This window comes from Sabethes cyaneus, chromosome 3 (genome assembly GCF_943734655.1).
Source record: "Sabethes cyaneus chromosome 3, idSabCyanKW18_F2, whole genome shotgun sequence".
In the NCBI taxonomy this organism is placed as follows: domain Eukaryota; kingdom Metazoa; phylum Arthropoda; class Insecta; order Diptera; family Culicidae; genus Sabethes; species Sabethes cyaneus.
In genome coordinates, this window is record NC_071355.1 from 187,323,540 (window position 1) to 187,346,174 (window position 22,635).

Below are 22,635 nucleotides of genomic sequence, written 5' to 3' on the forward strand. Positions count from 1 at the left end.
AAAATGACAGTTTTCTAGCCAATTTTATTTCATCAAACAGACAAACTGCTGTAGCTAAGTTGAAAATACAAAACGAGTAAACAAAATAGAAAGACCTAAATAAAAACCGGGTTGTTTGTAGCAGGCATACTTGACATATAATTAGAGTCTTGTTAACAAGCTAAATAAATAACATGCCTTCAATGACCGCGAATTGATTTGTTCTTGTTACCTGATTATATATCTTACATAATTGAGTTTCTATTTGATCACTGAAAAGTAGTATGTAAAAGAAAACACAAACGACCCAGGTAACCAATAAGCATTACCAATGCAATTTAAATGCAGGCCAATTAGCATTTAGTCACCTTAAAAACTATTTGGGTAAAATTTGCGGCCACTTTACTATTAACCATCTTATAGTGCTGACATTGCTTATTTGCAGCTGGATACCGATACCGACAAAAAGAAATTAAATAGAATTGTGGATGCTAATTTACAACAGGTATGCAGTCAAAAGGCTAGTATACAGTAACGTGCAGTATAAAACGCCACAAATGCTAATAAACGATTGATTTACTGCTCATATTGATGCTCATTGGTTCCCTGGAAAAACATCAAGTTTAACCAATCAAAATTAATGATCTCATGTTCAATGATCCACAGCATAAACGAGAATGGTAACAAGTAACAAAAACAACAACTGCTAGTGCACGATGTGACACAGCAACGGTTACGAGTCGTTTGAACCTCCAAACAAACTTTATTCGCAAACATTTTCTATGACAATGTCAAACTAGACCTGCGCACCTTTCGCTTCAAGTTCACTTCACCGAATCTGTTTACTACGTAGACATCACCGAACTTAGCAACCATTGCGGTTATGTTCAGTTCGCACAAATTAGTTCATTTTAATTTTCTTAGTCAGTACATAATTATTCCTTTATGATGGGTGAAATTTTACCCTACGATCGAAAAGATGAATCCACGGTGGACCTGCAGCATCGATGTCAACCATTTGTGAGTTACAATCGCTGGACTTTCCACGATTACGACTTCACTGATTACGCCTGTTATTATTTGCAGCACCTGGAATGGATCTTCGGTTTCAACCCACGGGTTCCGCTGGTGAATGTTTCCGTCAGTCAGGATGCCAAGGAACTGGTGATGGCATCAGGAAATGCAATTATTTTCTACAAGTATGAAAACCAGCTTGAATCCGTCTACACTTTGGTTGGACATGTGAGTAGGATATTTAACCCTTTATATGGCAGTGGCAACTGTATTGCCAGTAACGAAAAATATTTGTTTCGCAATCTTCTACCCAAACTGGGGAATCCGAGGATCGAACTAAGCTTCAATCGGAGCCAATTATATCCAGATTCGATAACACTTCTCGTCCCAGGCCCTAGTGGCTCGCATACAATGATTAACCTGTGTACCACAGTATTGCTGTTGCAGTTGAAAACTGTAATAATCGACTCGCGACATTCGGTTTCATTCTTGTTCTGTGTGTCGCAACTACGTCGCACGTGGTGCGCTGTATAGCGCATCAATGTCCCAAGTAGCACACGTTGTCACAATTGAGTCGCAGTGGCTGATATGCGACAAATTTAAATGTAAAACTTCGGTTACAGTAACCTAAAATATAACAGTTGTGTAACCGAAATAGCGCAACTTATGTAACTAAATCTGGTTGCATTAACAGTTACTCAATAACCAATATGTAACATGTATAGTTACAAAATGGTTACTATTGAAGTTACACATAAACTGTAAATTGACTTTCAATTGGTGGCAAATTAGTTATCTTGTAACTTTTATTGCATAGCGAAAATGTAGCAGGTTTATTATTTCAATCTATGGCTGTCAACGTCAAGCAGTAAATTTAACTGTTGAATATAGAAGAGTGTATAAATTATTTCAACACAAATTTTAATGCAGTTTCAAATTTATGGTGAAATGCATGATTCTAGCTTTGAAAAATTCACGCGCTCTTATTTAATATAGCTTTTCGTTACTTACTTCTTTGAAAAATTGATGTTTTGTAAATCAAATATAAAAATTTAAATTTAAATTTTTTGATTTTTTAAATTTATTCTTAGCAATAATGAATTAGTGGAGCATTCACCTAGAAACCATTAAAAATCAAGTTGTTTTCGCTATCACTTCTATCACAGTAAAATTCATAGCCATTTTGCCTTTGGTTCTAACTACTACACCATCGTCCTTGAAGTTTTGTATCGTTTTCGGCATATTGCATGAAATGATTTTAAGCAGCCATTGTTCATTGTTCACATTGTTGATATCGGGAAAAGGTATTTTTAGTGATTGTTGTGAAAAGAAAGTGTTAATTTAATATCAAAGAATAGTTTCAGTTTGAATAAAACAGTTACCACCAGTGTTAATCATAGAAGGTTACATTTCAGTTACATTCTAGTTGTACGTAACCTTAGCCTTCGACCTGGTTACGGTATCGGTTATACGGTAACCAATATTAAATCTGTTGTAGTCACTTATTTCTTATGTCGTCATTTCTAAGTTACACTGTAACCTATTTTCATTGCCGATTTCGTTTCGATGTAACTTGATCGTTTTGACGTTTGAGAATAATCATCATTTGTTTACTTAATACCAATGTCTGGGCGGAGAAGATTCCAAGTACCATCAATTAAGTAAATAAACGCATTTACAAGAGCATTTCACAACCCGTGTACCAATTGTTTATCTTTACCATTAGCAATATTCTTCAGGTCTAGTTTTTCCTTAATCCGTTGTGTTTACAAGGAACAGTGAACAAATTGTTGCGAAAATGTTACTAGCCGACTTTTTTTGACTTCGTAACTACTCGTAACGGAAAATTAACTGTTTTGCGACGACCAAGTTGTTGACAGTTCGAAAAAAAGGGTTTCAATTTGGTCATTTGGTAACTACCTGGTAACTTTTTGAGATTTTTGTCACTAGAAAACTAAAAAGTAACTATTTTTAATTTTATGTAACCTAACTCGTTACAAGTATCCTAAATGTAACTGCTGTGCAACCTTTTTGTATTTTTTTATTTTTATGATTAGTTACAAGTGCTACTTGGGGTGCGATCACAGCGCACCACGTGCGACGTAGTTGCGACACACAGAACAAGAATAAAAGCGAATGTCGCGAGTCGATTATTACGGTTTTCAACTGCAACAGCAATAAGTTGGATAAAAAAAGATTTCACAACCCCGTGCGACTTGAAATTGCACCAAAACTGGCAGTTAGAGTTATTTTTTAGACACAAATTGTGCCTGTTCCTCCGTCTTAAATCATTGACTTTTAAATCATTCTACTCGTAAATAGGTCGGATTCAGCTAAAGCTAGGTTGAAACTACTCGAAATACCTTTGAAGTGAGCAAACTCAAATTTTGGGTAAAAAATTCAACCAATTTTGGCTACTTGCTACCGATAATTGAATTATTGTCTGTGACAAATAACGCACTTTCAATTTCCTACTACCATTTTTTTGGTTGAAAAACTACTCAAAATCTGAGTTTGTACACTTTAAGGGCATTTTGAGTAGTTTTAACCAAGTTTTAGCTAAATTCAACCAATATACGGGTAAACTCATTTAAGAGTGTAGGCAATCCACTGACCGAGAAATTGAACGTAACTCGTTTACTAACCGAGACGACCCAAGTAACAAGTTTTATTGCACTCTGATGATGGCATTTGAGACCAAAATTGGTTGAAAACCGCCATAAGAGTACAATAAAACTCATATTGTTGCTTGGGGATGAAACTGTACAGGCACTTGTTACTTACAAGGAAGTTAGCCGCAATTCTCAACGCGAGTGTTTGGAGGGAAGGCTTCGTTACTATGGAATAGACTGACATCGTGTTTTTGTTTTGACCTTTTTGACGTAGGACTACGTCTTTGTTTACTATACTGGGACAGGGTAGCACTTTGTGAAAACGAAAATAGAAGTGTAACGTTGGAATGAAAGATATCAAATGCTTATAACTACTAAACTACAGGACGAAACAAAATAATTTATATGTCGTTGGAAATGTAATATGATCAGCTATTTTATGGAAGGTGCGAGATAGCAATTTTATTGATAGCGTAAGAGGGGGACCTCCTATACAAATGAAACACAAGTTTCCTCAAAACTCGAGAACTAATCAAGCAAGTGGAACCAAATTTGGCACGTGAGGGTTTTAGAAAGTAGGTTTTTTTTATGGTGTACTGAGACCCCTTTCCCTTCTAAAAGGGTGGGCTCCCCTACAAATGAAATTCAAATTTCCTCATAACTCGAGAGCTAATTAAACTAATTAAGAGGGGGGGCTCCCATACAAATGAAATGCAAATTTCTTCATAAATCTAGAACTAATCAAGCAAATGGAACCAAATTTGGCATGTGGGGGTTTCAGAAGGCAAGAACTTTTACTATGGTGAATTGGGACCTCTCCTCTTTAGGAGGGGGGGCTCCTATACAAATGATAAACAAATTCCCTCATAACTCGTGAACTAATCGATCAAAAGGAACCAAGTTTGGCATGTGGGGATTTTTAGAGGTAAGAATTTTTTTCTATGGTGTACTGAGATCTCTTCACCTTCTAAGAAAAGGGGGGGGGGCGGCTCCTATACAAATGAAACACAAATTTCCTGATGCGCACAAGTGATTTTTTAAAGAAATCTCTATGTCTCAATGCAATGGTTGCAGGCGTTGTACTTATGAACCCCCGTCCACGTATTTTCAAAGCCACCATTGCATTCAATGAAGAATTGAGTCTGAATATTTCGCTCTTCTCTGTGTTGCAGGCAAGGGGTTTCCAGTAAGGCGTATAAGTGCGTAGTAATCAGAGATTACTTTAGTAATCATTTAAGAATTAATTAGGTAATCAATGGTAATCAGTATAGTAATCAATGATAATCTTAAGCAATCATAGGTAATCATAATTAATTAATAGTAATCATAAGAGATTGATTGCTGGTAATTAGTAAAGTAATCAACAGTAACTTTTTTCACTCTCTAGGTACGTGTTCTAACCGGATTTGAACTCACTTCTTCTCCCAGGCTCTGATGCAGTCCTGGGTCTCCAGCGAATTCCCTTACCCTTTGTTGCATCCATAAAGCGAAGGGCTTAACGCAGGTTACAAAAACTTATCCTTCTGTAGTCATTTACCTCATTTGATCTATTTATCTTCGGTACTAGGACTTGAACTGATCTGACAATTCCTTCAGGTGATTTTTCTGAATCAACAACCATAAATTCTTCTCCATTTTCGTTATATAAATCGAAACCTGATTTACTTCTTATTATTTTACAATCTTCTACGTGTAAAGATTCTTGACCAATTTGTGCATTCCAGTCACCTATATGTAATGCTCTTTTTCAGATGTGCTTCCTCTTAAGTATCTGTCATAATTTGTTGAAAAAAGTTGATGATTACATCTAAGACACTACCGCCGTGTTAACGTAGGTTCACGCAAAATTGGTTTTGACGTAGGACTACTTCTTACGGCAATGTTTGGCTAGATAGAATCTCATTCAAAAAAATTCTCGAAAAGTGGTCCGGTTTCGAACGCTAATAGCTTAGCGGTTCTACAACTTGACCTAAATAAAGAAAATTATTGTAATATTCTTTTCAAATCGCTAACCATAACCACCCAGCCGAAAATTCTTTAGGATAAATAAACTTAGACTAATTTGATGTCTCTGCTTGGGAAGTATGCCAGAAAAAGCGATAAAATCCCCTCGTCCCAACGAGATTTCTTTCGACCGCAAGTAAATCTAGGCCAACTTGATGTCTGTGTTAGGGAAGTGCGTTACAGCTGCAGTAAGCAGGCTGGTAAACGACTGAATAACGCGTACCGTCGGTGTCTTGTGCATGTGTAGGCATAAAATTGACCCTACAGTGGTTCATAGCCTCTTATTCAGCAACCCATATCCCTACCTCCTCGTGGTACCAGCCGGGATACGAGCAACCTTGGTGGAGATCGAGTAACCAATTCCGGTGGAAGCCAAGGTCGTAAGCGACGAAAAAGGACTATGGATTGGAAACTCGGGACGTAAGCCGTAAGTTCGACGTCGTAACGCTGCAGGCGGTGCGCTGGAAGAACTCAACGGTATGTGCGTTCAGAGATGGACATACCATCTACCAGAGCTGCGGCAACGCATACGAGCTGGGTACAGCTTTCATAGTGATGGGTGAAATGCGGAAGTGGGTGATTGAATGGTGGCCAATCAGTCCTCTAATGTGTAAGTTGAGAATCAAGGTCCGGTTCTTCAATATAAGCATCATCAACGTGCACAGCCCTTACCTCTAAAGTACCGATGACGACAAGGATGAATTCTACGCTGGAGAATTCTACGTGTTTGGAGGTATGCAGCGCACACCAGCTGACCAATGAAATGGGCCTAAGATTTATCGACTTTTCTACCTCTAAGAACATGGCCATACGTAATACCTTTTTCCAGCACAGAATCCTACACAAGTGCACCTGGAGGTCACGAAATCAGACAGAATTACAGATCGACCACGTTCTGATCGACGGTCGGAACTTCTCAGACATTATCGACGTCAGATCCTATCGAGGTATTAACGTTGACTCGGACCTAGTGATGGTTAAGATGCGCCCAAAACTCTCCGTTGTGAAAAACATTCGGTACGTACGCTAGCCTCGGTTAGATCTCGCACGGCTGAAGCAACCAGGCGTCGCCGCAAACTACTCGAAGCATTCACTCGAAGCTGCACTGCCGGAAGAGGACGAGCTGGACGAAGTTCCTCAAGAGGACTGTTGGAACACCATCAAAACAACCATCAGAAGTGTAGTGGAGAACTCCATCGGCATGTGCCACGGAATCAGCGGAACGATTTGTATGACGATGATTGTAGGAGGCTGATTGGATTGGATTGGATGACTGTCAGAGGTTGCAACCAGTCAAAAGATAGTAACAGGGCACTGTCCGAGTAGACATCATCTAAAGAACATGGGTCGTGTTGAAAATGATATCTGTTGCTTCTGCAATGTTGAAAACGAAATGTCGGAGCATCTGCTTTGCAGTTGTAATGTGCTACACATAAGCAGAGCTAAATTTCTTGACAAGAGATGCTTATCTCCTAGTGAAATTTGGTCTGCTGATCCCGAGAAGGTTATCGGTTTAATAAATTATATTATACCTGACTGGGAACATGCAGAAGCAAATGGCTAGTTGTCTATAAAGTGGCAACTGGCTTGCATGGCACGTATAGTAAACAGGGATATACTACAAAAGTTCAAACTAAAGCACAAAGTAGTCAAATCCTCCATCAAAAACAAGGAGGCTGATGGCCGAGGGAAACGCTGCGCGAGCGGCTAAGATGCGCAGTGCCACACGTCAGAACGTGGAAAGACACAAACAGAAGAAGATACACCGAAACCAAATCTTTCAGGAGAAAAAGCGCTATCTGGAAGAGTAGGAATATGCAGAATCGGAGCGGCTGCATTGTTCTCAGGAATCTGCGAGCCGAAGTGTGTCGGTATAGGAATTGCAGTATTCTGATAGACGATAGTAATGGCCTAGAAGAAGAACTATGGCGGCGGGGAAAGTAATGGGTGCCAGCCCCAATAATAGGCGAAGTTAAGGAGGCCATCATCAGCTAAAGAACAACAAGTCAACTGGGAATGATCATCTTTCAGTCTTTCAAAGATGGCATCGGAGCGAAACTTAATAAAATGGGACCAGAACAGCTCGCCATTTGTCTGCACCGGTTAATTGTTAGAATTTGCCAGAACCAGGCTTTCGTTCCATGTTTTCCTGGATTATATCCGGCGGACACAACGTGCCTTCTGGCAGCTGGCAGAGAGAACAAAAGTATCTAGCGTAGTTTCTCGACTGTTTTCGCCATGGCTGGTGCAAATCAACTGAATGCCAGTTTTGGTTACTAGAGCTGTTTTAAGTTTATAATATAACCCAATTTGTTACTTCACGATAGTACTGTATATTACCGTAGGACTCAAAAATGCCAGGGTAATAAATCATTCGTCGTCTGTTCCTTGGTTTTAAATGCAAAAAGATTTTCTACACGAATCTGTACTAACATCTCTCATCCAAATTAGACTATTGATTTCCTTTTTCTCACAATATTTCAGAAAACTTGTATCAACACGATTACCTCTGACGGTTCCGGTCGTTTTGTTGTGTCCACCGACAGCACTTACTGCATTAACGTGTGGGATCGAAAAGCTAATCCGGATGCGGCTCCCATTGCTATCCGCACTATTTATGAACCATTCCGGGAATCCGCTGAAATCAACGCAGCTGGATTGAGCCATGACGGACGATACCTTGTGGCGGCGTGCAGTGGCTCCAGGCATCTACTGCAACTATGGCAGTGGACCATCGGAAACGATACTCCGGATGGTAAACGATGGTTTCTAAGCCCTAAGAATCGATATTTTAAATTAAGATGAACTTTTTACAGACTGTGTCGAACTACCTGCCCGCTTAGGCAAAACGAAAACCATAAACTTTTGCTCGGACCTTGAGAAGAAGAATCATTTTGTCGTGACGCTCGAAAACGGAATCATCTTTGGGTGTTTCGATTCCCGAAATCAAAAGCTATTGATCGAGGTACCGAAGAAACATGGTTTTCAGGACTACAACGATTCGGTCTTTGTGTGCGACAGCCCGAGGGCTGTTTCCGTTACGGCCGCTGGAATGGCAATCGTCTGGAGCGATGAGCAGAAAGTGGATGCTCCCGTTAGAAAACAGTTTCTTAAATATTTGCATTTGAAGTATGCATCGATTAATGTCGTTCGTTGTTGCGACCAGAAGTTGATTACTGGTGACGATGATGGGGAGATTCGGTTCTACGATACATGCATGAGGATTTTGTACTGGTTTAAGCAGGAAGATCCGGAACCGATTAGAACCATTTCGTTTGATATTCTTCCTAGGAAGTATGTGCTGGATGGAGGACATCAGCAAGCAGGTAAGGATGACGCAGAAATACTGTTACTGGATTCAGTACCACGTGATGTATCGTTGGAGGGCAATCCGGTTATCATCAGAAACTTTGTGATATCCACCAAATCCGGGCGAACATTTCAGATTGATATAGTTCAAAACAAGATACAGGAGTTATATTATCCTTCGGGTAGTATTATCACGGCATTTGATATTCATCCGAATGAGTAAGTGAACGTGGCTTTTCACATCACGAAGGTAACAACTATTAAAATGAAATTTGTAGATCCCAATTGTGTAGCTGTGATGGGAACGGAAAAATAACAATTTATGATTTAAAAGGAAAACAAGCCACCATGAGCTTATCTGTACCGATCCAACGAACTCGACGGGGTCGCATAACTGTTTTGAACTACTCTCCTTGTGGTAAGCTAATTCCATCAAGATATTTGGTAATGATTAAGGTTTATGGTTACTTCAATTTTCAGGAATATACCTTGTCGGCGGAGCCGAGAATGGATTCATCTGGATGATAAATCCCGTGACAATGGTCATTAGCGAAGACAGCCCTCTGCAATTTGGTAATGAAAAAATTCGGCAGGCAGTTTTTTCTCCTGATTCACGGTTTGTTGTTTTTACCGTATGTTAAAAACTTGGAAATTTGTCGAATTTGTTGAAGAATATATGAAACTTTTCGTTTTCAGGCCGATGATGGAAGCATTGGATTGTTGGAGCGTGAGAACGACTGCTGGCAGCTGATTGGAAGAAACGACACTCACAAAGTTGTCGAAATTATTTTTGCTTCGGAAATAAGATTTCTCACTATTGGAGACGATAGAGTTCGTATTTAATTTCCTGCATTAGATTTTTGCTACCCTAGTGATAAACTTTGTTGCAGCATCTTGTAGAATACATTATCGAACTGAAGGACAATTCCCGAATGGATTGTCTACTTGTTGGGGAGCGGTTCAGACTGGAGCAATCAGCTCATACAATTTCGATGATGCTACTGTCAGCTGAGGAGTTGCTGGTGGCCAACGATCAATTTAAGTTTAAAATTTACAGCCTACACACATTCGACATCCTGCACACCTACCTTGCACCGTTTAGTGATGGACCCGTTCGAAGTTTGTTCGTATGTACAGCATATATTGAAACATATATTACGTATATTAAACAAGACATTAAAACAGTTGCTGCCAGGTGCAAAATTCTTTACGTTTATGACAGACAAGAACCTCTATATCCATCAATTGCCTATAGATGGAAACCCGTACAGGTTCATGGGAATCTTTGGTCATCCGAAGAAGTTGAAATCTATGCGTACAATGAAAGATCGTTACGTATTTTGCTACGGAGATGGGGATCACGGCGTTAGCATATGGAGGATTAATACCAGGCAATAGGAATCGCCATCGCCTAATATAATTTTAAACTTTTGCTCACTCACTCATATCTAAATTTGCAGTCCGGTACTTGAAAATCTAAAACACTGTGGATCTGGGTTGGATCCATACTGTACACTTCTACCCGGTGGCAAAACAGGATGCTATGTGAAGGAAATGCTCAGTTTGTTCTTCTACAACCAAATTTCACCGAAACACACCGAAGAAGACACGGAAATTTCGGTAAGTTTTTATTTCAAGCGTAAAATGCAATGAGAACAGGTTTGACTAGGACATTTATATACCAGAAAGAAGAGGAAAACGCGGGGGGAGGAATGCGGTTCTTCGATGATCTCAATGACCTCAATTGGACGATTGGACCGTTCATTGCATACCGCAAACGAATGAAAACGACCTAAGATTTGTCGACATGACCATACGTAGACGTATACTATAGTACCTTCTTTCAGCATAACCCAAGGAACATTTTTGTTGTATAGCAGCTTGTCAAGTGCTTGTTTAATTGGTTTTAGCTATACAATAGTTGAATAAGCTACTCTCAAACAGAAATGTTTGTTGGGAACCTCCACCATCGGTACACCTGGAGATCACACAACAAGACGAAATCACAAATCGACCACGTTCTGTTCCGATGGTCGACACTTTTCAGGCATTATCGATGTCAGACCTATCCGGGCGCTAACATTGATTCGGATCACTACCTAGTGATGGTAAAGATAGGTCAAACATTATCTGTTGTGAACAACATTACGATATCGGCGTCCGCCACAGTATACTTTAACGCGGTTGCGGCAACCGGATGCTGCCCAAAGCTACGCGTTAACTCTCGAAGCCGCGCTGCCATAAGGGATGAGCTGGATGAAGCTCCTCTTGAGGACTGTTGGAATGCCGTGAAAAAAGACATTAACAGCGTAGCGGAGAACGTCTTAAGGGCCAAACAGAATGGTGCGTCCACGCGTCCACCAGCGTTATTCTGACAGTTTTCCCATGGGTTTACTGTCAAATTGACGTAGACGCAGCGTTCTGTTTGGCTCTTTAAGCCGTGTGGCATCGAATCGACGTAACGTTTGGTTTGACGTGGAGTGCCAGCAGATATTGGATGAGAAGAACGTAGTGCGGGTACAGATGCTGCGTAGAGCCACCCGTCAGAATGTGGAGCAATATAAACAGAAGTGGAGACAGCAAACCCGGCTGTTCTAGAAGAAGAAGCACTAAAGATGGAGGTATCTTGACTGACGAAAAGAAAGTAACCTCATTGGTGTTGCAAGCAACGGAGATGTGCCACTCCCATCGATAAGGAAAGATAAAGAAGCCATTCAACGACTACCGGAGGAGTGGAAAGACGGGGTTATTTTCCCTATCTACAAGAAATGCAATACTCTGGATTATGAGAACTATCGAGCGATCACTATCCTGAATGCCACCTACAAAGTGCTGTCCCAAGTCATCTTCCATCGACTACGCATCATCTGTTCATTGATTTCAAAGCCGCATATGATAGTGTAAACCAGCAGTGCCTAGGCATAGGCATGGTGCGGGACAAATCAGATCGCTGCATGAATGCCGCGGGCCGCAATGCCTTCTGACCGTCGAAGAGTAATGGACCGGCATCAAGAATGCCTTCATCACGACAAGTGACGAAACCGTCGGCAAAGTGTGTAGCAGGCGGAGAAAGTAGATTTTGGATGAAACTTGGAGGATGATCGACGAGCCGGCATTAAGAGACAAGAGAGCTTAAGCTAACTCCCTAGTCGACGTAGGAGAAACCGCCGCCGCCAATCGTGTTTGTTGTACGATATTTCTTGCCGCCCTAATGGTGCCAGGATGAATGCTAAAATGCCACTAAAGGCAAAGTTGGCCAGTTATTCACTGACTGTACAGAACAGCTTAAGTGATGGACCGCGCATTTTGGCATCACGCGACTCGCGCGACTCTTCGACGACAGCGGGCTGAATTCCGTGCAAGTCGATCATGTGTAGACCATATCACAACGCTCCGCATCATATTGAAGACACACAACTTCTGGGCGCATCATCCCAAGACACACAACTTCTGGGCGCAGAAGTTTGCTGATCTCTGGAGCGCTGATGTGGAACAGACTTCCCGTGACGACAAAGCAGCAACCAACTATAAGTGGGTTCAAGAGATCTCTCCCGAATAACCAGTGACTGTATCCGCTATCTAAACTATATATAGCTCTATATTTAATAACTTAATATCATTCGTGCGCAGCTCATTGTTGCTAACTTAACTTACTTACTTGCTTATTGGATTTCCACTGTAATGTTTCTCTTTACAAATCCTTGACCCTGAACAAAGTTCTAAACTAAGTGGTTAACGTTTCTCTAATAAATTACAATTACAATTGAAGCAGATCGACGAATTCTAGGACTCTTCTGTGCTGGTGTTTGTTGACTTTGAAAAAGCATCAACCCCGAAAATATCAGGGGTGCAGTTAGGCGTAGAGGAGTTCCAGATAACGTAGTCCCTCTCATCGAGTGGGAGATTGTGCAACCCAAGTGCTTCATCTGTACCGGTAAACGGGAGGTTCAAGGTGCCCGGCTGGTGTGCCAGCGACCAAGCCACGTGCAAGTGACACAACTCAACCTGAACCACTGCAGCACGGCTCAGTAGCTGCTACACCAAGCAGCTTCCGAGTCGGCAACAGACGTTGCCATCATCTCGGACCCATATCGCGTCACTGCCGGAAGCGGCAACTGGGGTCGCATAGGTCCGGAACGGCGGCTATATGGACGGCAAGCAGGTTCCCGGTTCAAAAGGGTTCTGTCAACCGCAGACGAGGGACTTGCGGTTGCCAAAGTGGGTGGCGTGTTCTACTGCAGCTTTTATGCTCCGCCGAGATGGTCTATCGAGCAGTTTACGCGGATGGTAGACCGAGTATCAGTTGTGCTGACTGGTCTAAGGCCGGTGGTTGTAGCGGACAACTTTAACGCTTGGGCGGTAGAGTGGGGAAGTCGTAGATTTGACTACCCTTCGGCACCACAAGTACCTTCAGTAGGACCATCAGGCGGTCCGCTATGGTGTCGGTCAGATAACGTGGCGGCAGACGACGAGTAGAGCCGACACTCCAACCACCCGTGGATGGAAGACATCGTACTTCGATCCCAAAGTATTTGTGGAAGCGATCCGAAGAGAGTGCGGTGATCGCGGTATGCCCGATCCGAACGCTGATCATTTTGTTGAGGTAATGTCGCGAGCGTGTGACGCTACCATGCCTACGAAAGGCCGTCATCGGTGTGGGAGGTCACCGGTTTACTGGTGGACAAGTGAAATTACGGAACTCCGCGGAGCGTGCCTTCGTACGAGGAGAATTATGCAAAGAGCTCGTTTGGACGAAGGCAGGGCTGAACGTCGAGTAGTACCGGTTACTGCACGCGCAGCGCTTAAGAGTGGGACAAAAGCTAGTAAACGAGCCTGCTTTGAAAGGTGTGCTAGTGCCAATACGAACTTGTGGGGTGATGCCTACAGTGTCGTAGTTACAAAGACCAAGGGTGTGAAGGCGCCCGCCGAGCGATCGCCAGAGATGCTGGAGCGGATCATCGAGGGCCTCTTTCCGCGCCATGAACAAAGGCCCTGGCCTCAGGTCGCTGAGTCGTCCCACAACCGAAATTCCAGTATTTCAGACCATAGCGTAAGATGGTCGGCCTCTCAGCCGAACATCCTAAGTAACGTGGGCGACGGCAGTTTAGAGGTCGGGGAGAAAGCGATGGTTACGAACGAGGAACTCATTGAGAACGCTAAATCCCTCCAGTTGAGCAAGGCACCGGGACCAAACGAAATCCCGAATTTGGCCATTAAAGCGGCTATTTTGGAGGCTCCCGAATTATTCTGGGCAGTAATGAGTAGATGCCTGGAAGATGGCCACTTCCCGGACAGATGGAAGCGACAGAACCTGGTCCTATTGCCGAAGCCGGGGAAACCTCCGGGTGCCCCCTCGTCATATAGACCGATCTGTCTGCTCGATACTGCCGGCAAGGTGCTGGAGATCGTTATCCTCAACAGACTCGCAAAGTATACGGAGTGTACAAACGGTCTGTCAAGGAACCAATTCGGCTTCCGTAAAGGCAAATCTACGGTGGAAGCCATCTTGTCTGTCACTAAGACAGCCGAGGTGGTAATCCAGTGTAAGAGGACGGGTATCCGCTATTGCGCAGTTGTCACACTCGACTTGAGAAATGCGTTTAACAGCGCTAGTCGGGACTACATAGCCAACTCGCTTCGGAACGTCCAAGTGCCAGTGTCGCTGTACAGGATTCTGGAAAAGGGGGTTCCGCAAGGTTCCATACTGGGCCCGGTGTTGTGGAACGTCATGTATGACGAGGTATTTAAGCTAAAGTTCCCGGTAGGGGTTGTGATTGTCGGTTTTACGGACGACATCATCTTGGAAGTCTACGGTGAATGTATCAGAGAGGTTGAATAACGGCTGCCCACTCTATAAGCATTGTTGAAGATTGGATGCGCTCCAGAAAACTGGAGCTAGCGCATCACAAAACAAAGGTTATCGTGGTGAACAACCGCAAGTCGGTGCAGCAAGCAAATGTCAGCGTCGGGGATTGCAGTATTTCATCAACGCGGTCCTTAAAACTCCTGGGAGTCATGATCGACGATAAGCTCAAGTTCGGGAGCCACGTCTACTATGCCTGCAAGGGCTCCCACAGCTATTTCGGCATTGTCTCGCATGATGTCTAATAGCTCTGCGGTATATGGCAGCAAGCGAAGGCTATTAGCCATGTGCTTGAGAGTGGCGTGTGGGTATCGCACAGTTTCCCATGACGCAATCTGCGTGTATGGGTGGGTGGTAGGCTCAACAGGCGCCACGGCGAAGTCAACTTCCACCTGGCACAGATTCTGTCAGAGCATGGTTGTTTTAGATAGTGTCTGCACAAGTTTGAGCATGCGGAGTCCCCCGCGTGTCCCGAATGCGTGGATGTAGAGGAAATTGCAGAACATGCTTTCTTCAAATGTCCTCGTTTCGCAGGCGCTAGAAGCAACATGCTGGTAGTGAGCGGACAAGATACTACTTCGGATAACTTAGTTCAAAGGCTCGGACGTCTGAGGAGCGGTCAATGCGGCTGCTTCCCAGATTGTACTTGAGCTACAAAACCGCTGGAGAGCCGATCAACGGCGAATAAACAGCTTAACTACCATAGTCCAGTCGTTACCTAAGAGAATGCATTAGGCACAATAGCCCCCCCCCCCCCGGATTAATACCGATAAGGTGGTGCCAGGGGAGATTGAGGCTGGAGACTCGAGTAGGGTTTTAGTGGGTCTGGATCCTCACGCCCCATAAGGGGGGGTCGGGATACCTAACCCCACTCCCTGAGTTGTCTTCTTAACAGGTTTCCCTACTCGTAAAAAAGTCCCTCTCATCGAGGCTCAGTACGAGCAAGTCTATTAATACCACTGCTGTTTTTCAACGTTATGTATGAGATATTAGTTGGAGTGATTGACAGACGACCAATTAGAGGATTGCGATTTCTCCGAGAGCTCCCAGGCGGCAGGTCTCACAGTCAATAGGCCGTATGAATAAAAGAGTTAGAGCAAATGCTCCCATACAATTTAAACGGGAATAGCAAAGCAAACTGTTTTAATGTAGCACAAACTAAGTATGGTAAGGAACACTGACAATCCTCCCAGGTAACCAATAAGCATTAAAATAAGCAGTAAATCAGTCGTTTATTAGCATCCCTGGCGTTTTATACTGCAGGTTGTTGTTTATCAGCTTTTTGACTGCATAACTGGTGTAAATTGGCATCCAAAATTCTATTTAAATTCTTCTTGTTGGTAACTAGCTGCAAATAAGCATTGTCAGCACTATAAGAGGGCTAGCAGTAAAGTAGCCGCATATTTTGCCAAAATAGCATTTAAGTAGCATTTAAGGCAACTTAAATGCTTATTGGCTTGCTTTTAAATTGCATTGGAAATGCTTATTGGTTACCTGGGCTACTAACTGCACAGTAGCGGGATAACAGGTTAAGCAGGTCGCCCATAGATGGTACCAAGGATGATACAGCCACACGGATCAAGAAGGCCAGGGGTGCCTTTGCAGGTTTGCGAGCCATTTGGCGCCCAAAACCAGATCACTCACTCTACATACGAAAATCCGAGTTTTCTACTTAAGCGGTAAATCCGTATTGCTGTACGCCTGCGAACCGTGGCGCGTCTAAGCGAAGATAACGCAAAAACTGCAGGTATTTACTAATATGGTCTAAAAACTGGGTATCAACCGAGGAGCCCCATTGTCGATGTCATCAACAACCGATAGCAACTGGATTTCGAGAATGTAGGTGGAAGTTAACCGGACACACCTTGAGAAAAGGAGCGCACGAGATCTGCAGAGAAGCACCCCACTGGAATCAGCAAGGACAACGTAGAAGAAGTGTATGGCAGCTTGGCCAACAACATCCGGGTTGTTGACGAAAACCAGTCCTGGAGACAAGTGAAAGCCATGGCGGGTAACCGTTGTCTGTGTTTCCATTATTTTACCGGACCGGCGGATATGGACCAATTAGTAGGTAATCCCTTCGCACTACGATTTGCTGGAAACCATCTTCTTGTAAGCAGTGCTAAGTTTTCTGGTCATTACAAGAAAATATTATACAAACTTAGAATGCAGGTTTGAACCCCGACCTTCGTCAATATTTGACTGACCCAGAGTCAGATTGAGATAGCACTTTTCTGAAGAGTGAGTTTTGATCCTGTCGTAGAGCACGGAACGGAATCCCTTACCCCAACAAGGATGACTTCGCCAAAAGGACTTATTATTTTCGAGTATGTTTAATGCTTTAATTTCCTATCCACAGATACGAGACGCAATGGACAGGAGAGACGTTCCGAACTATATGAGAAGCATAGGGTTTTATATGACCCAATTTGAGGTGAGGAAAGGTTCTTTCACACAAAATACTCGCTCGCAACGTTTACCACGATTGGGAAGAATTTACCGTTTGAGCTTGAGTCATATTAATGAAAACCGGGGCTTTACAATTGAAATTCGATGTTACAGTCTCTACTAAAATCATTCTGATCAGAATTTCTAGTCGAAATTATGGCCGGTATGGGTTAAGGAAGGCGTACTGCCTGATCGTATTTCCGGATAGAGATTTTAATCAAAATGTAGATTCCAGACGATTGTTTGTTATTTTACAATATCAAAAACGTAGTCCTATTTATAAGCGGAAATATATTCATCGTCTGTGATTTATGTGTCTGTGATTACCACGATATTCAACACTTTTTCTACCGTAGGAGGAAAATCTGATGAAGGAAATCGAACAACAGGGTGCATACTTCCTAACTTTTGAGGAGGTGGTGAAACTGTTCCTGAATCATCGCACTCTAGCTAATCCAAGCTGCGAGGACATTCGCACGGCTCTAACATACCTCACGAGAGGTGTGTACGATTCCGTCGATGTAACTTCGTTCAGCCGAATGCTTGCCGCTGTCGGAGAGCGAATCGACACAAAGTCGTTGGATTTTTACACGAAGATTTTATTTCCCGCCTATTGCAACTGCCCGAACGAAACGGCTTCATCGGGCTCAGGAGATACTGCGGCATCTTTTGTACCGGTCGAAGAGTTTGTGGAGAAACTTTGCTGAATCAATTCGCAGGTGCGGTTAGTGAATTAATATCTTTTTATTGTGAATTTTCTTTCCCTTGCGGGAGACTTTACAAATGATGCATTATAGTTCTAGCAAAATCACTTATCAAAATATAACTTTTTGGATCATATTTTCATCTTAACAACTAGCAGTAAACGGCGTTGCTGACTCACGTACACAGAGGAAGCTTGCTCTCAGCTTCTATGGCATTGACAAAAAGCTGCATTTTGAAGTTTGAATATAGGATGGCTTTGGGCCAATCTGCTTCTTGTTTTTCGTTTTTCAGAATCTACTTCAGTAGGTATATGTAGCGTGGAGTGCTAGGAATGGAAGAATTCTAATCACTTTTCAGAAGTAAGTGAATCATGATGTTTGCCATCTATTTAGCAATTATGCTTGGACAAAGAATAAATACCTGTGTGGCCTTTGTAGCGCTTTATTCCTATGTTTCGCTTTTCGCTTTGTTCTTACGTAGTAAAATCACAAATTTCCTTTAATCTTCTTCTCACTTGGACTTTTTAATCCGCGTTTAAATTTTATTTTCCTGTTTTGTTTTTTTTTTCTTTCGTCGATTGACAATTTCGATTTTGTCACAACAGCGTATCGTTTAGATCCTTAATGGTGTGCCTAGTTCTGTTACATCTATAACAATAGGTTATCGTTTTTTTTTTCGAAAGGCACACTCCAACAACAAGTCACAGCTTTTTTTGGGTTTATTTCCTTTGTATTTCTGTTTCGCTTAACAATTTAAACACTTAAAAAATATGCTAATACCAATTTAACTTGTTTTCTCCAAACTTGTATGTAAACGCTGAAACACTTTTTCCTTTAACTATATAATAAAGGCAGGTTGAGTACTGCTCGCAGGTTAACGTAGGTTTTAAAGAAAAATTCGAATTTAAAAATGGAGAAGCAGAATAATTTAGCAATTAAAAGGCGTCAAAAAATAAGCGAAAATATAAAACGTGTGAATGAGTAAAAAAGTGTTTCAAAAAAAGTACTAAAAAGCTTTATAGAAATCGAAAACGGTTGTTCGCTTTGCTCTTCTGCTTGTTTTTTTTTTGACTTCAATTCCGCTGATTGTTTTTCTAACATTTTGCGAACTGGATGTTTGGACTGTTTCGCCCCTAGCTGTTGCTGTTCAACAAAATATGGTCTTTTTTCCTGGGGCTTCAATCTTTTCTCTTGATATTGGTATACGCAACATACCGGGAGAATTCTAGTAATCCTTGGCCTTACTGTTGTCGCGGATGCCACGTCTCGTCGTAATCAGATTGGTCGTCCGCTTCTTGCGCGAATAGGAACGCAGCTTGCGATCCGATACGGTCAGCTCCCGAGCGTTGGTGTTTCGACATTTGCGTAAAACTGAGTACGGAAAGAAAAATCGATCTCATTAGCTTGTTTGTAATCATTGGATGGAAACATTCGAATTATTGTCAAATATTTATCTTTATTGAAAAAGCGAAAATTGTTTTCTTAGTAAAAATAACAAGTGTAACGTGTTTACGGCAGCTTACCTGGAGTCTGCGCTTGCTCGTAGGATTTCAGCAGTTTAGTCTGTTCCTTTAATTTTCGCATTAGCACTTCATTTTTCTGCCGCTCCATGTTCAGTTCCATGCAGAGTTGCGCCTTGGTTTTGGAATCTATCGGCGAAAGGACACTGCGGATAGGGGGAACGTTAGTTTGAGTTTTGAGAGAACATTCCAACATGGCAAAACTTACGAATGGTTAAAAATAGTCGAGGAACTTGGTCGCTTCTCCGGATCCGGGTGCATCATCAGCTTGATCAGCTCGTTAAACTCTTGGCTGATACCGGGCAGGTCAGGAAAACTTCCACTCCGCAGCTGGTGCCATCTGGGACCGTTTTTCGGCAGAGGGCCGCCTCCGGCAGCTTCGTACAGCGTTATGCCCAGAGAGAAAATATCCGCCTTCGGTAGACTACTGAAATCCTCCTGCAGGATCTCATTTGGTAAATAGCGGCAATCCCCTTCCTCCACCTGTGGGTCGTTCACCGAAGTAACGTGACCGAGATCGCCGATTTTGTACGTAATCAGATATTCGTTCTCCAAGTCATCGTAAACATCTTCGAAGCCGTCATCGGCACAGTCCGATGGATGTGTCGTACCGGAGCAGGTTACCGGTCGAATTGGCGCTTTGGTAAGGAAAATATTTCCAGCTTTCAGATCCATATGAACGAGATCGCTCGAGTGAATGTACTTGAGACCTTCCGCTATATGCAGCAGCAACATTCGCAGTTCCGATTCCTTCAGTATTCGTTCCTGAAGCAAAGTCTGCAGGCTGCCTCCGTTGCAGAACTCGTTTTGAATCAGCATGTGATTATTTTCTGCCCATGCGGAATAATATCGAACCACATTGTCGTGTTTCCCGAGAACGGCATGCGCGTAGACTTCGTTCAGAGCGGTCTTTTCAAAGGAACTTCCGGCTACTGGTTTAATACTTCTTTTAATCGCGTACACACAGCCATCTAACCGGTTTATACACTGATAGACTAGTCCGAATTCTCCAACACCCAGCAGGGACAGTTCAACGAACTCTTTCTCATACCGAGATATGTTGGAATCCTGCAAAGCCAATCGTTTCGGTGCCTGACGAACCTCACCCGTATCATCTTCCAGCAAGCTAGACGTTTTGAGAGATTCACTGTCGTACTTGTGATGCGTCTGGAAGCATCCAAAACTTTGCCGTTGCGATGGCTGCTGCGGCTGATTAATTTTGTTGCAAGGAAAGCTTGCGGGGAAACTGGTACTCAGCAAATTGTCGACTCCTTCCTGGCCGGAGCGAGTTCGCTTCTTGGTTCTCATGAACATTCCCGGGGGTGTGAACGGGTTGACGTTGGCCGATGGAATAATATTCTCGCAGTTCCGATGTAGAGGAATTGCCCGTGGCTTCTCGCAGATTGAAACTTTGCTATCCATCGGAGCAACACCGGATCCATCTTTGGCACAACCATTGGCAAAGGCAAATGGTTTCAGGATTTTACTTGTAGATTTTTGAATAATCGTTTTTGGAGTAGCCGGCGAATCAAACAGTCGTAAAGCTCTAACCTTTCGATATGGAGGAGAAATGGACGGTTGCTTGCGAGGACTTACGTTCAGTGCGACCCGGCGATAATCGCTCATCGGATTTTCCCCCTCCGGCGATGCACAGAAGGTCAATTTCCGAGGCATTACCGAAGGCCTTTCCGGCGATGGAAGCTCGACGCTAGAATTCATATCTGGTGATGAATCGACTCCGCTGCTTTCGGTAAAAACATCCATCGAGCTGCAAGCGATTGTCACCTTTGTTTAATACAATTCTTCCGTTATAAAAATGCCATTTAATAACAGCTTACCTTCGTAAATCATGCAAATCCAGCTTGGAAAGCAAAGGAATTTTTTATTCGAAGCAGGCAAAACAAACAAATTAACCGTCGATCGAGAAAATTCGCGACGCACTAATCAATACAACGAAAACAACCACCGAGCGTAACTATTTTGTTCGTAATTCCGATAAATCCGTGCAAATGTGGACTAATTTCACTTTCCACCAATACCACTGTTTGTGCACTTTAAACTTGCAATAATTTTATAAATTTAAAACAAAACAAACTAGCTTTTTTTCGTAAAAATCAATGAGCAACACTTTTTTTTTGTTTCAAGCAGGTATAAAAGAAAAATCCGTTTAATGTTTTCTTTTTCTTCTACATTCCCTTCGGTGGTGCGATTGTAAGCGTTTTATTTTCGCCCGGCTTCGCTTCTGTGTTGGTGTGGTACAGTTGGTATCTGCTGCAACCGTGCCATGGCTGCCATTAATGTGGCGAAACTAACAAAAACAATTTCGCAAAACTAGCATTTAGCACTCGATTTCACGATTAATATTTTATTTTTAGACCATTAAAACTTACAATAAAAAGTAAACAGACGCGGAACCATTTATTTCGTCAAACTATTAGTGTTGTACACAAATTTTTAACAACGAACACAAAGAATGATAATTTTCAATCACCATCAGCCGGCAACCTGGTTTCATTGATGCGTGCTTCTTTTGACTTTTCTTTTCCTTCTTGATCACTCGCCGGCGATCGGGCGACGGGGCGAAATCGTTTCACACTGACGCTGTCAGATGGCTTCGGCTTCCGGTAGCAAGAAAGCTGGCAGCGAGTCGAACATTTTCAAGCGCAAAAATTTAAATTTTTGCACCGCCGGTGCTGCTCAGTTTCGCCTGGTGGAGGGTGCTGGAAACCGGCGGCTGCAGGTTTCGGATGTGGCAGTTAACGGACGATTTTGCATGTCGCAACGTGACTGATCAGGTAAAAAATAGACAGATAGATTTATGCTGAATCAAAATTTTTGAATCTAGGGCTTGTAATTAGTGATTCTCAATTATTCGATTACCGACTAATCGGTGAGCGTTGCCTGCACTAATCGATTAATTCAACTATTCGTGCCAGTGGTGTTCGATTAAAAATATTCGAATATTTCTTTGATTAATTCGATTAATCGAACGATTATGAACGATTAACGAGCATTATTCGGGGATTATTCGAACTCATTAAACTATTCGATTAATTCACCTGCTCGTGCTGGCAGCCTATTCGATTAAAAATTATTCGAATATTCCATGTGTTATTCGATTAGTTGAATTAATCGATCGATTAACGGACAGCACTAGTTGCAATGTTAAGGAACGAATGTTA

The 22,635-nt window shown here is 42.6% G+C and overlaps 2 protein-coding genes across 2 annotated transcripts; one reads left to right on the forward strand and one right to left on the reverse strand.

Moving 5' to 3' along the window:
- Positions 1-927: 927 nt before the first annotated feature.
- Positions 928-18,376, forward strand: LOC128740501 (cilia- and flagella-associated protein 251-like). Its single transcript, XM_053836044.1, has 13 exons — positions 928-999; positions 1,066-1,221; positions 8,094-8,364; positions 8,426-9,137; positions 9,197-9,336; positions 9,399-9,550; positions 9,615-9,749; positions 9,809-10,045; positions 10,104-10,309; positions 10,379-10,538; positions 17,141-17,215; positions 17,586-17,953; positions 18,027-18,376. Exons 1-12 carry the CDS (start codon positions 928-930, stop codon positions 17,934-17,936), a joined length of 2,667 nt encoding a protein of 888 aa, XP_053692019.1. The 3' UTR covers positions 17,937-17,953; positions 18,027-18,376.
- Positions 17,985-21,564, reverse strand: LOC128743835 (wee1-like protein kinase). The gene is made up of 4 exons (XM_053840514.1): positions 21,292-21,564; positions 19,662-21,221; positions 19,457-19,599; positions 17,985-19,304 (listed from the first exon to the last, which is right to left on the reverse strand). Exons 2-4 carry the CDS (start codon positions 21,215-21,217, stop codon positions 19,159-19,161), a joined length of 1,845 nt encoding a protein of 614 aa, XP_053696489.1. The 5' UTR covers positions 21,218-21,221; positions 21,292-21,564; the 3' UTR covers positions 17,985-19,158.
- Positions 21,565-22,635: the final 1,071 nt, after the last annotated feature.

Excerpts from the sequence above, each read along its gene's own strand:
- LOC128740501 (XM_053836044.1), top strand. The coding sequence starts at position 928 with ATGGGTGAAATTTTACCCTACGATCGAAAAGATGAATCCACGGTGGAC. Across the intron at positions 9,337-9,398 it reads TTTGAACTACTCTCCTTGTG|GAATATACCTTGTCGGCGGA; the intron begins GTAAGCTAATTC and ends TTCAATTTTCAG. Across the intron at positions 9,551-9,614 it reads CACGGTTTGTTGTTTTTACC|GCCGATGATGGAAGCATTGG; the intron begins GTATGTTAAAAA and ends TTTCGTTTTCAG.
- LOC128743835 (XM_053840514.1), bottom strand. The coding sequence starts at position 21,217 with ATGGATGTTTTTACCGAAAGCAGCGGAGTCGATTCATCACCAGATATG. Across the intron at positions 19,600-19,661 it reads TCGACTATTTTTAACCATTC|TGTCCTTTCGCCGATAGATT; the intron begins GTAAGTTTTGCC and ends CCCTATCCGCAG. Across the intron at positions 19,305-19,456 it reads CGAGCAAGCGCAGACTCCAG|TTTTACGCAAATGTCGAAAC; the intron begins GTAAGCTGCCGT and ends TTCCGTACTCAG.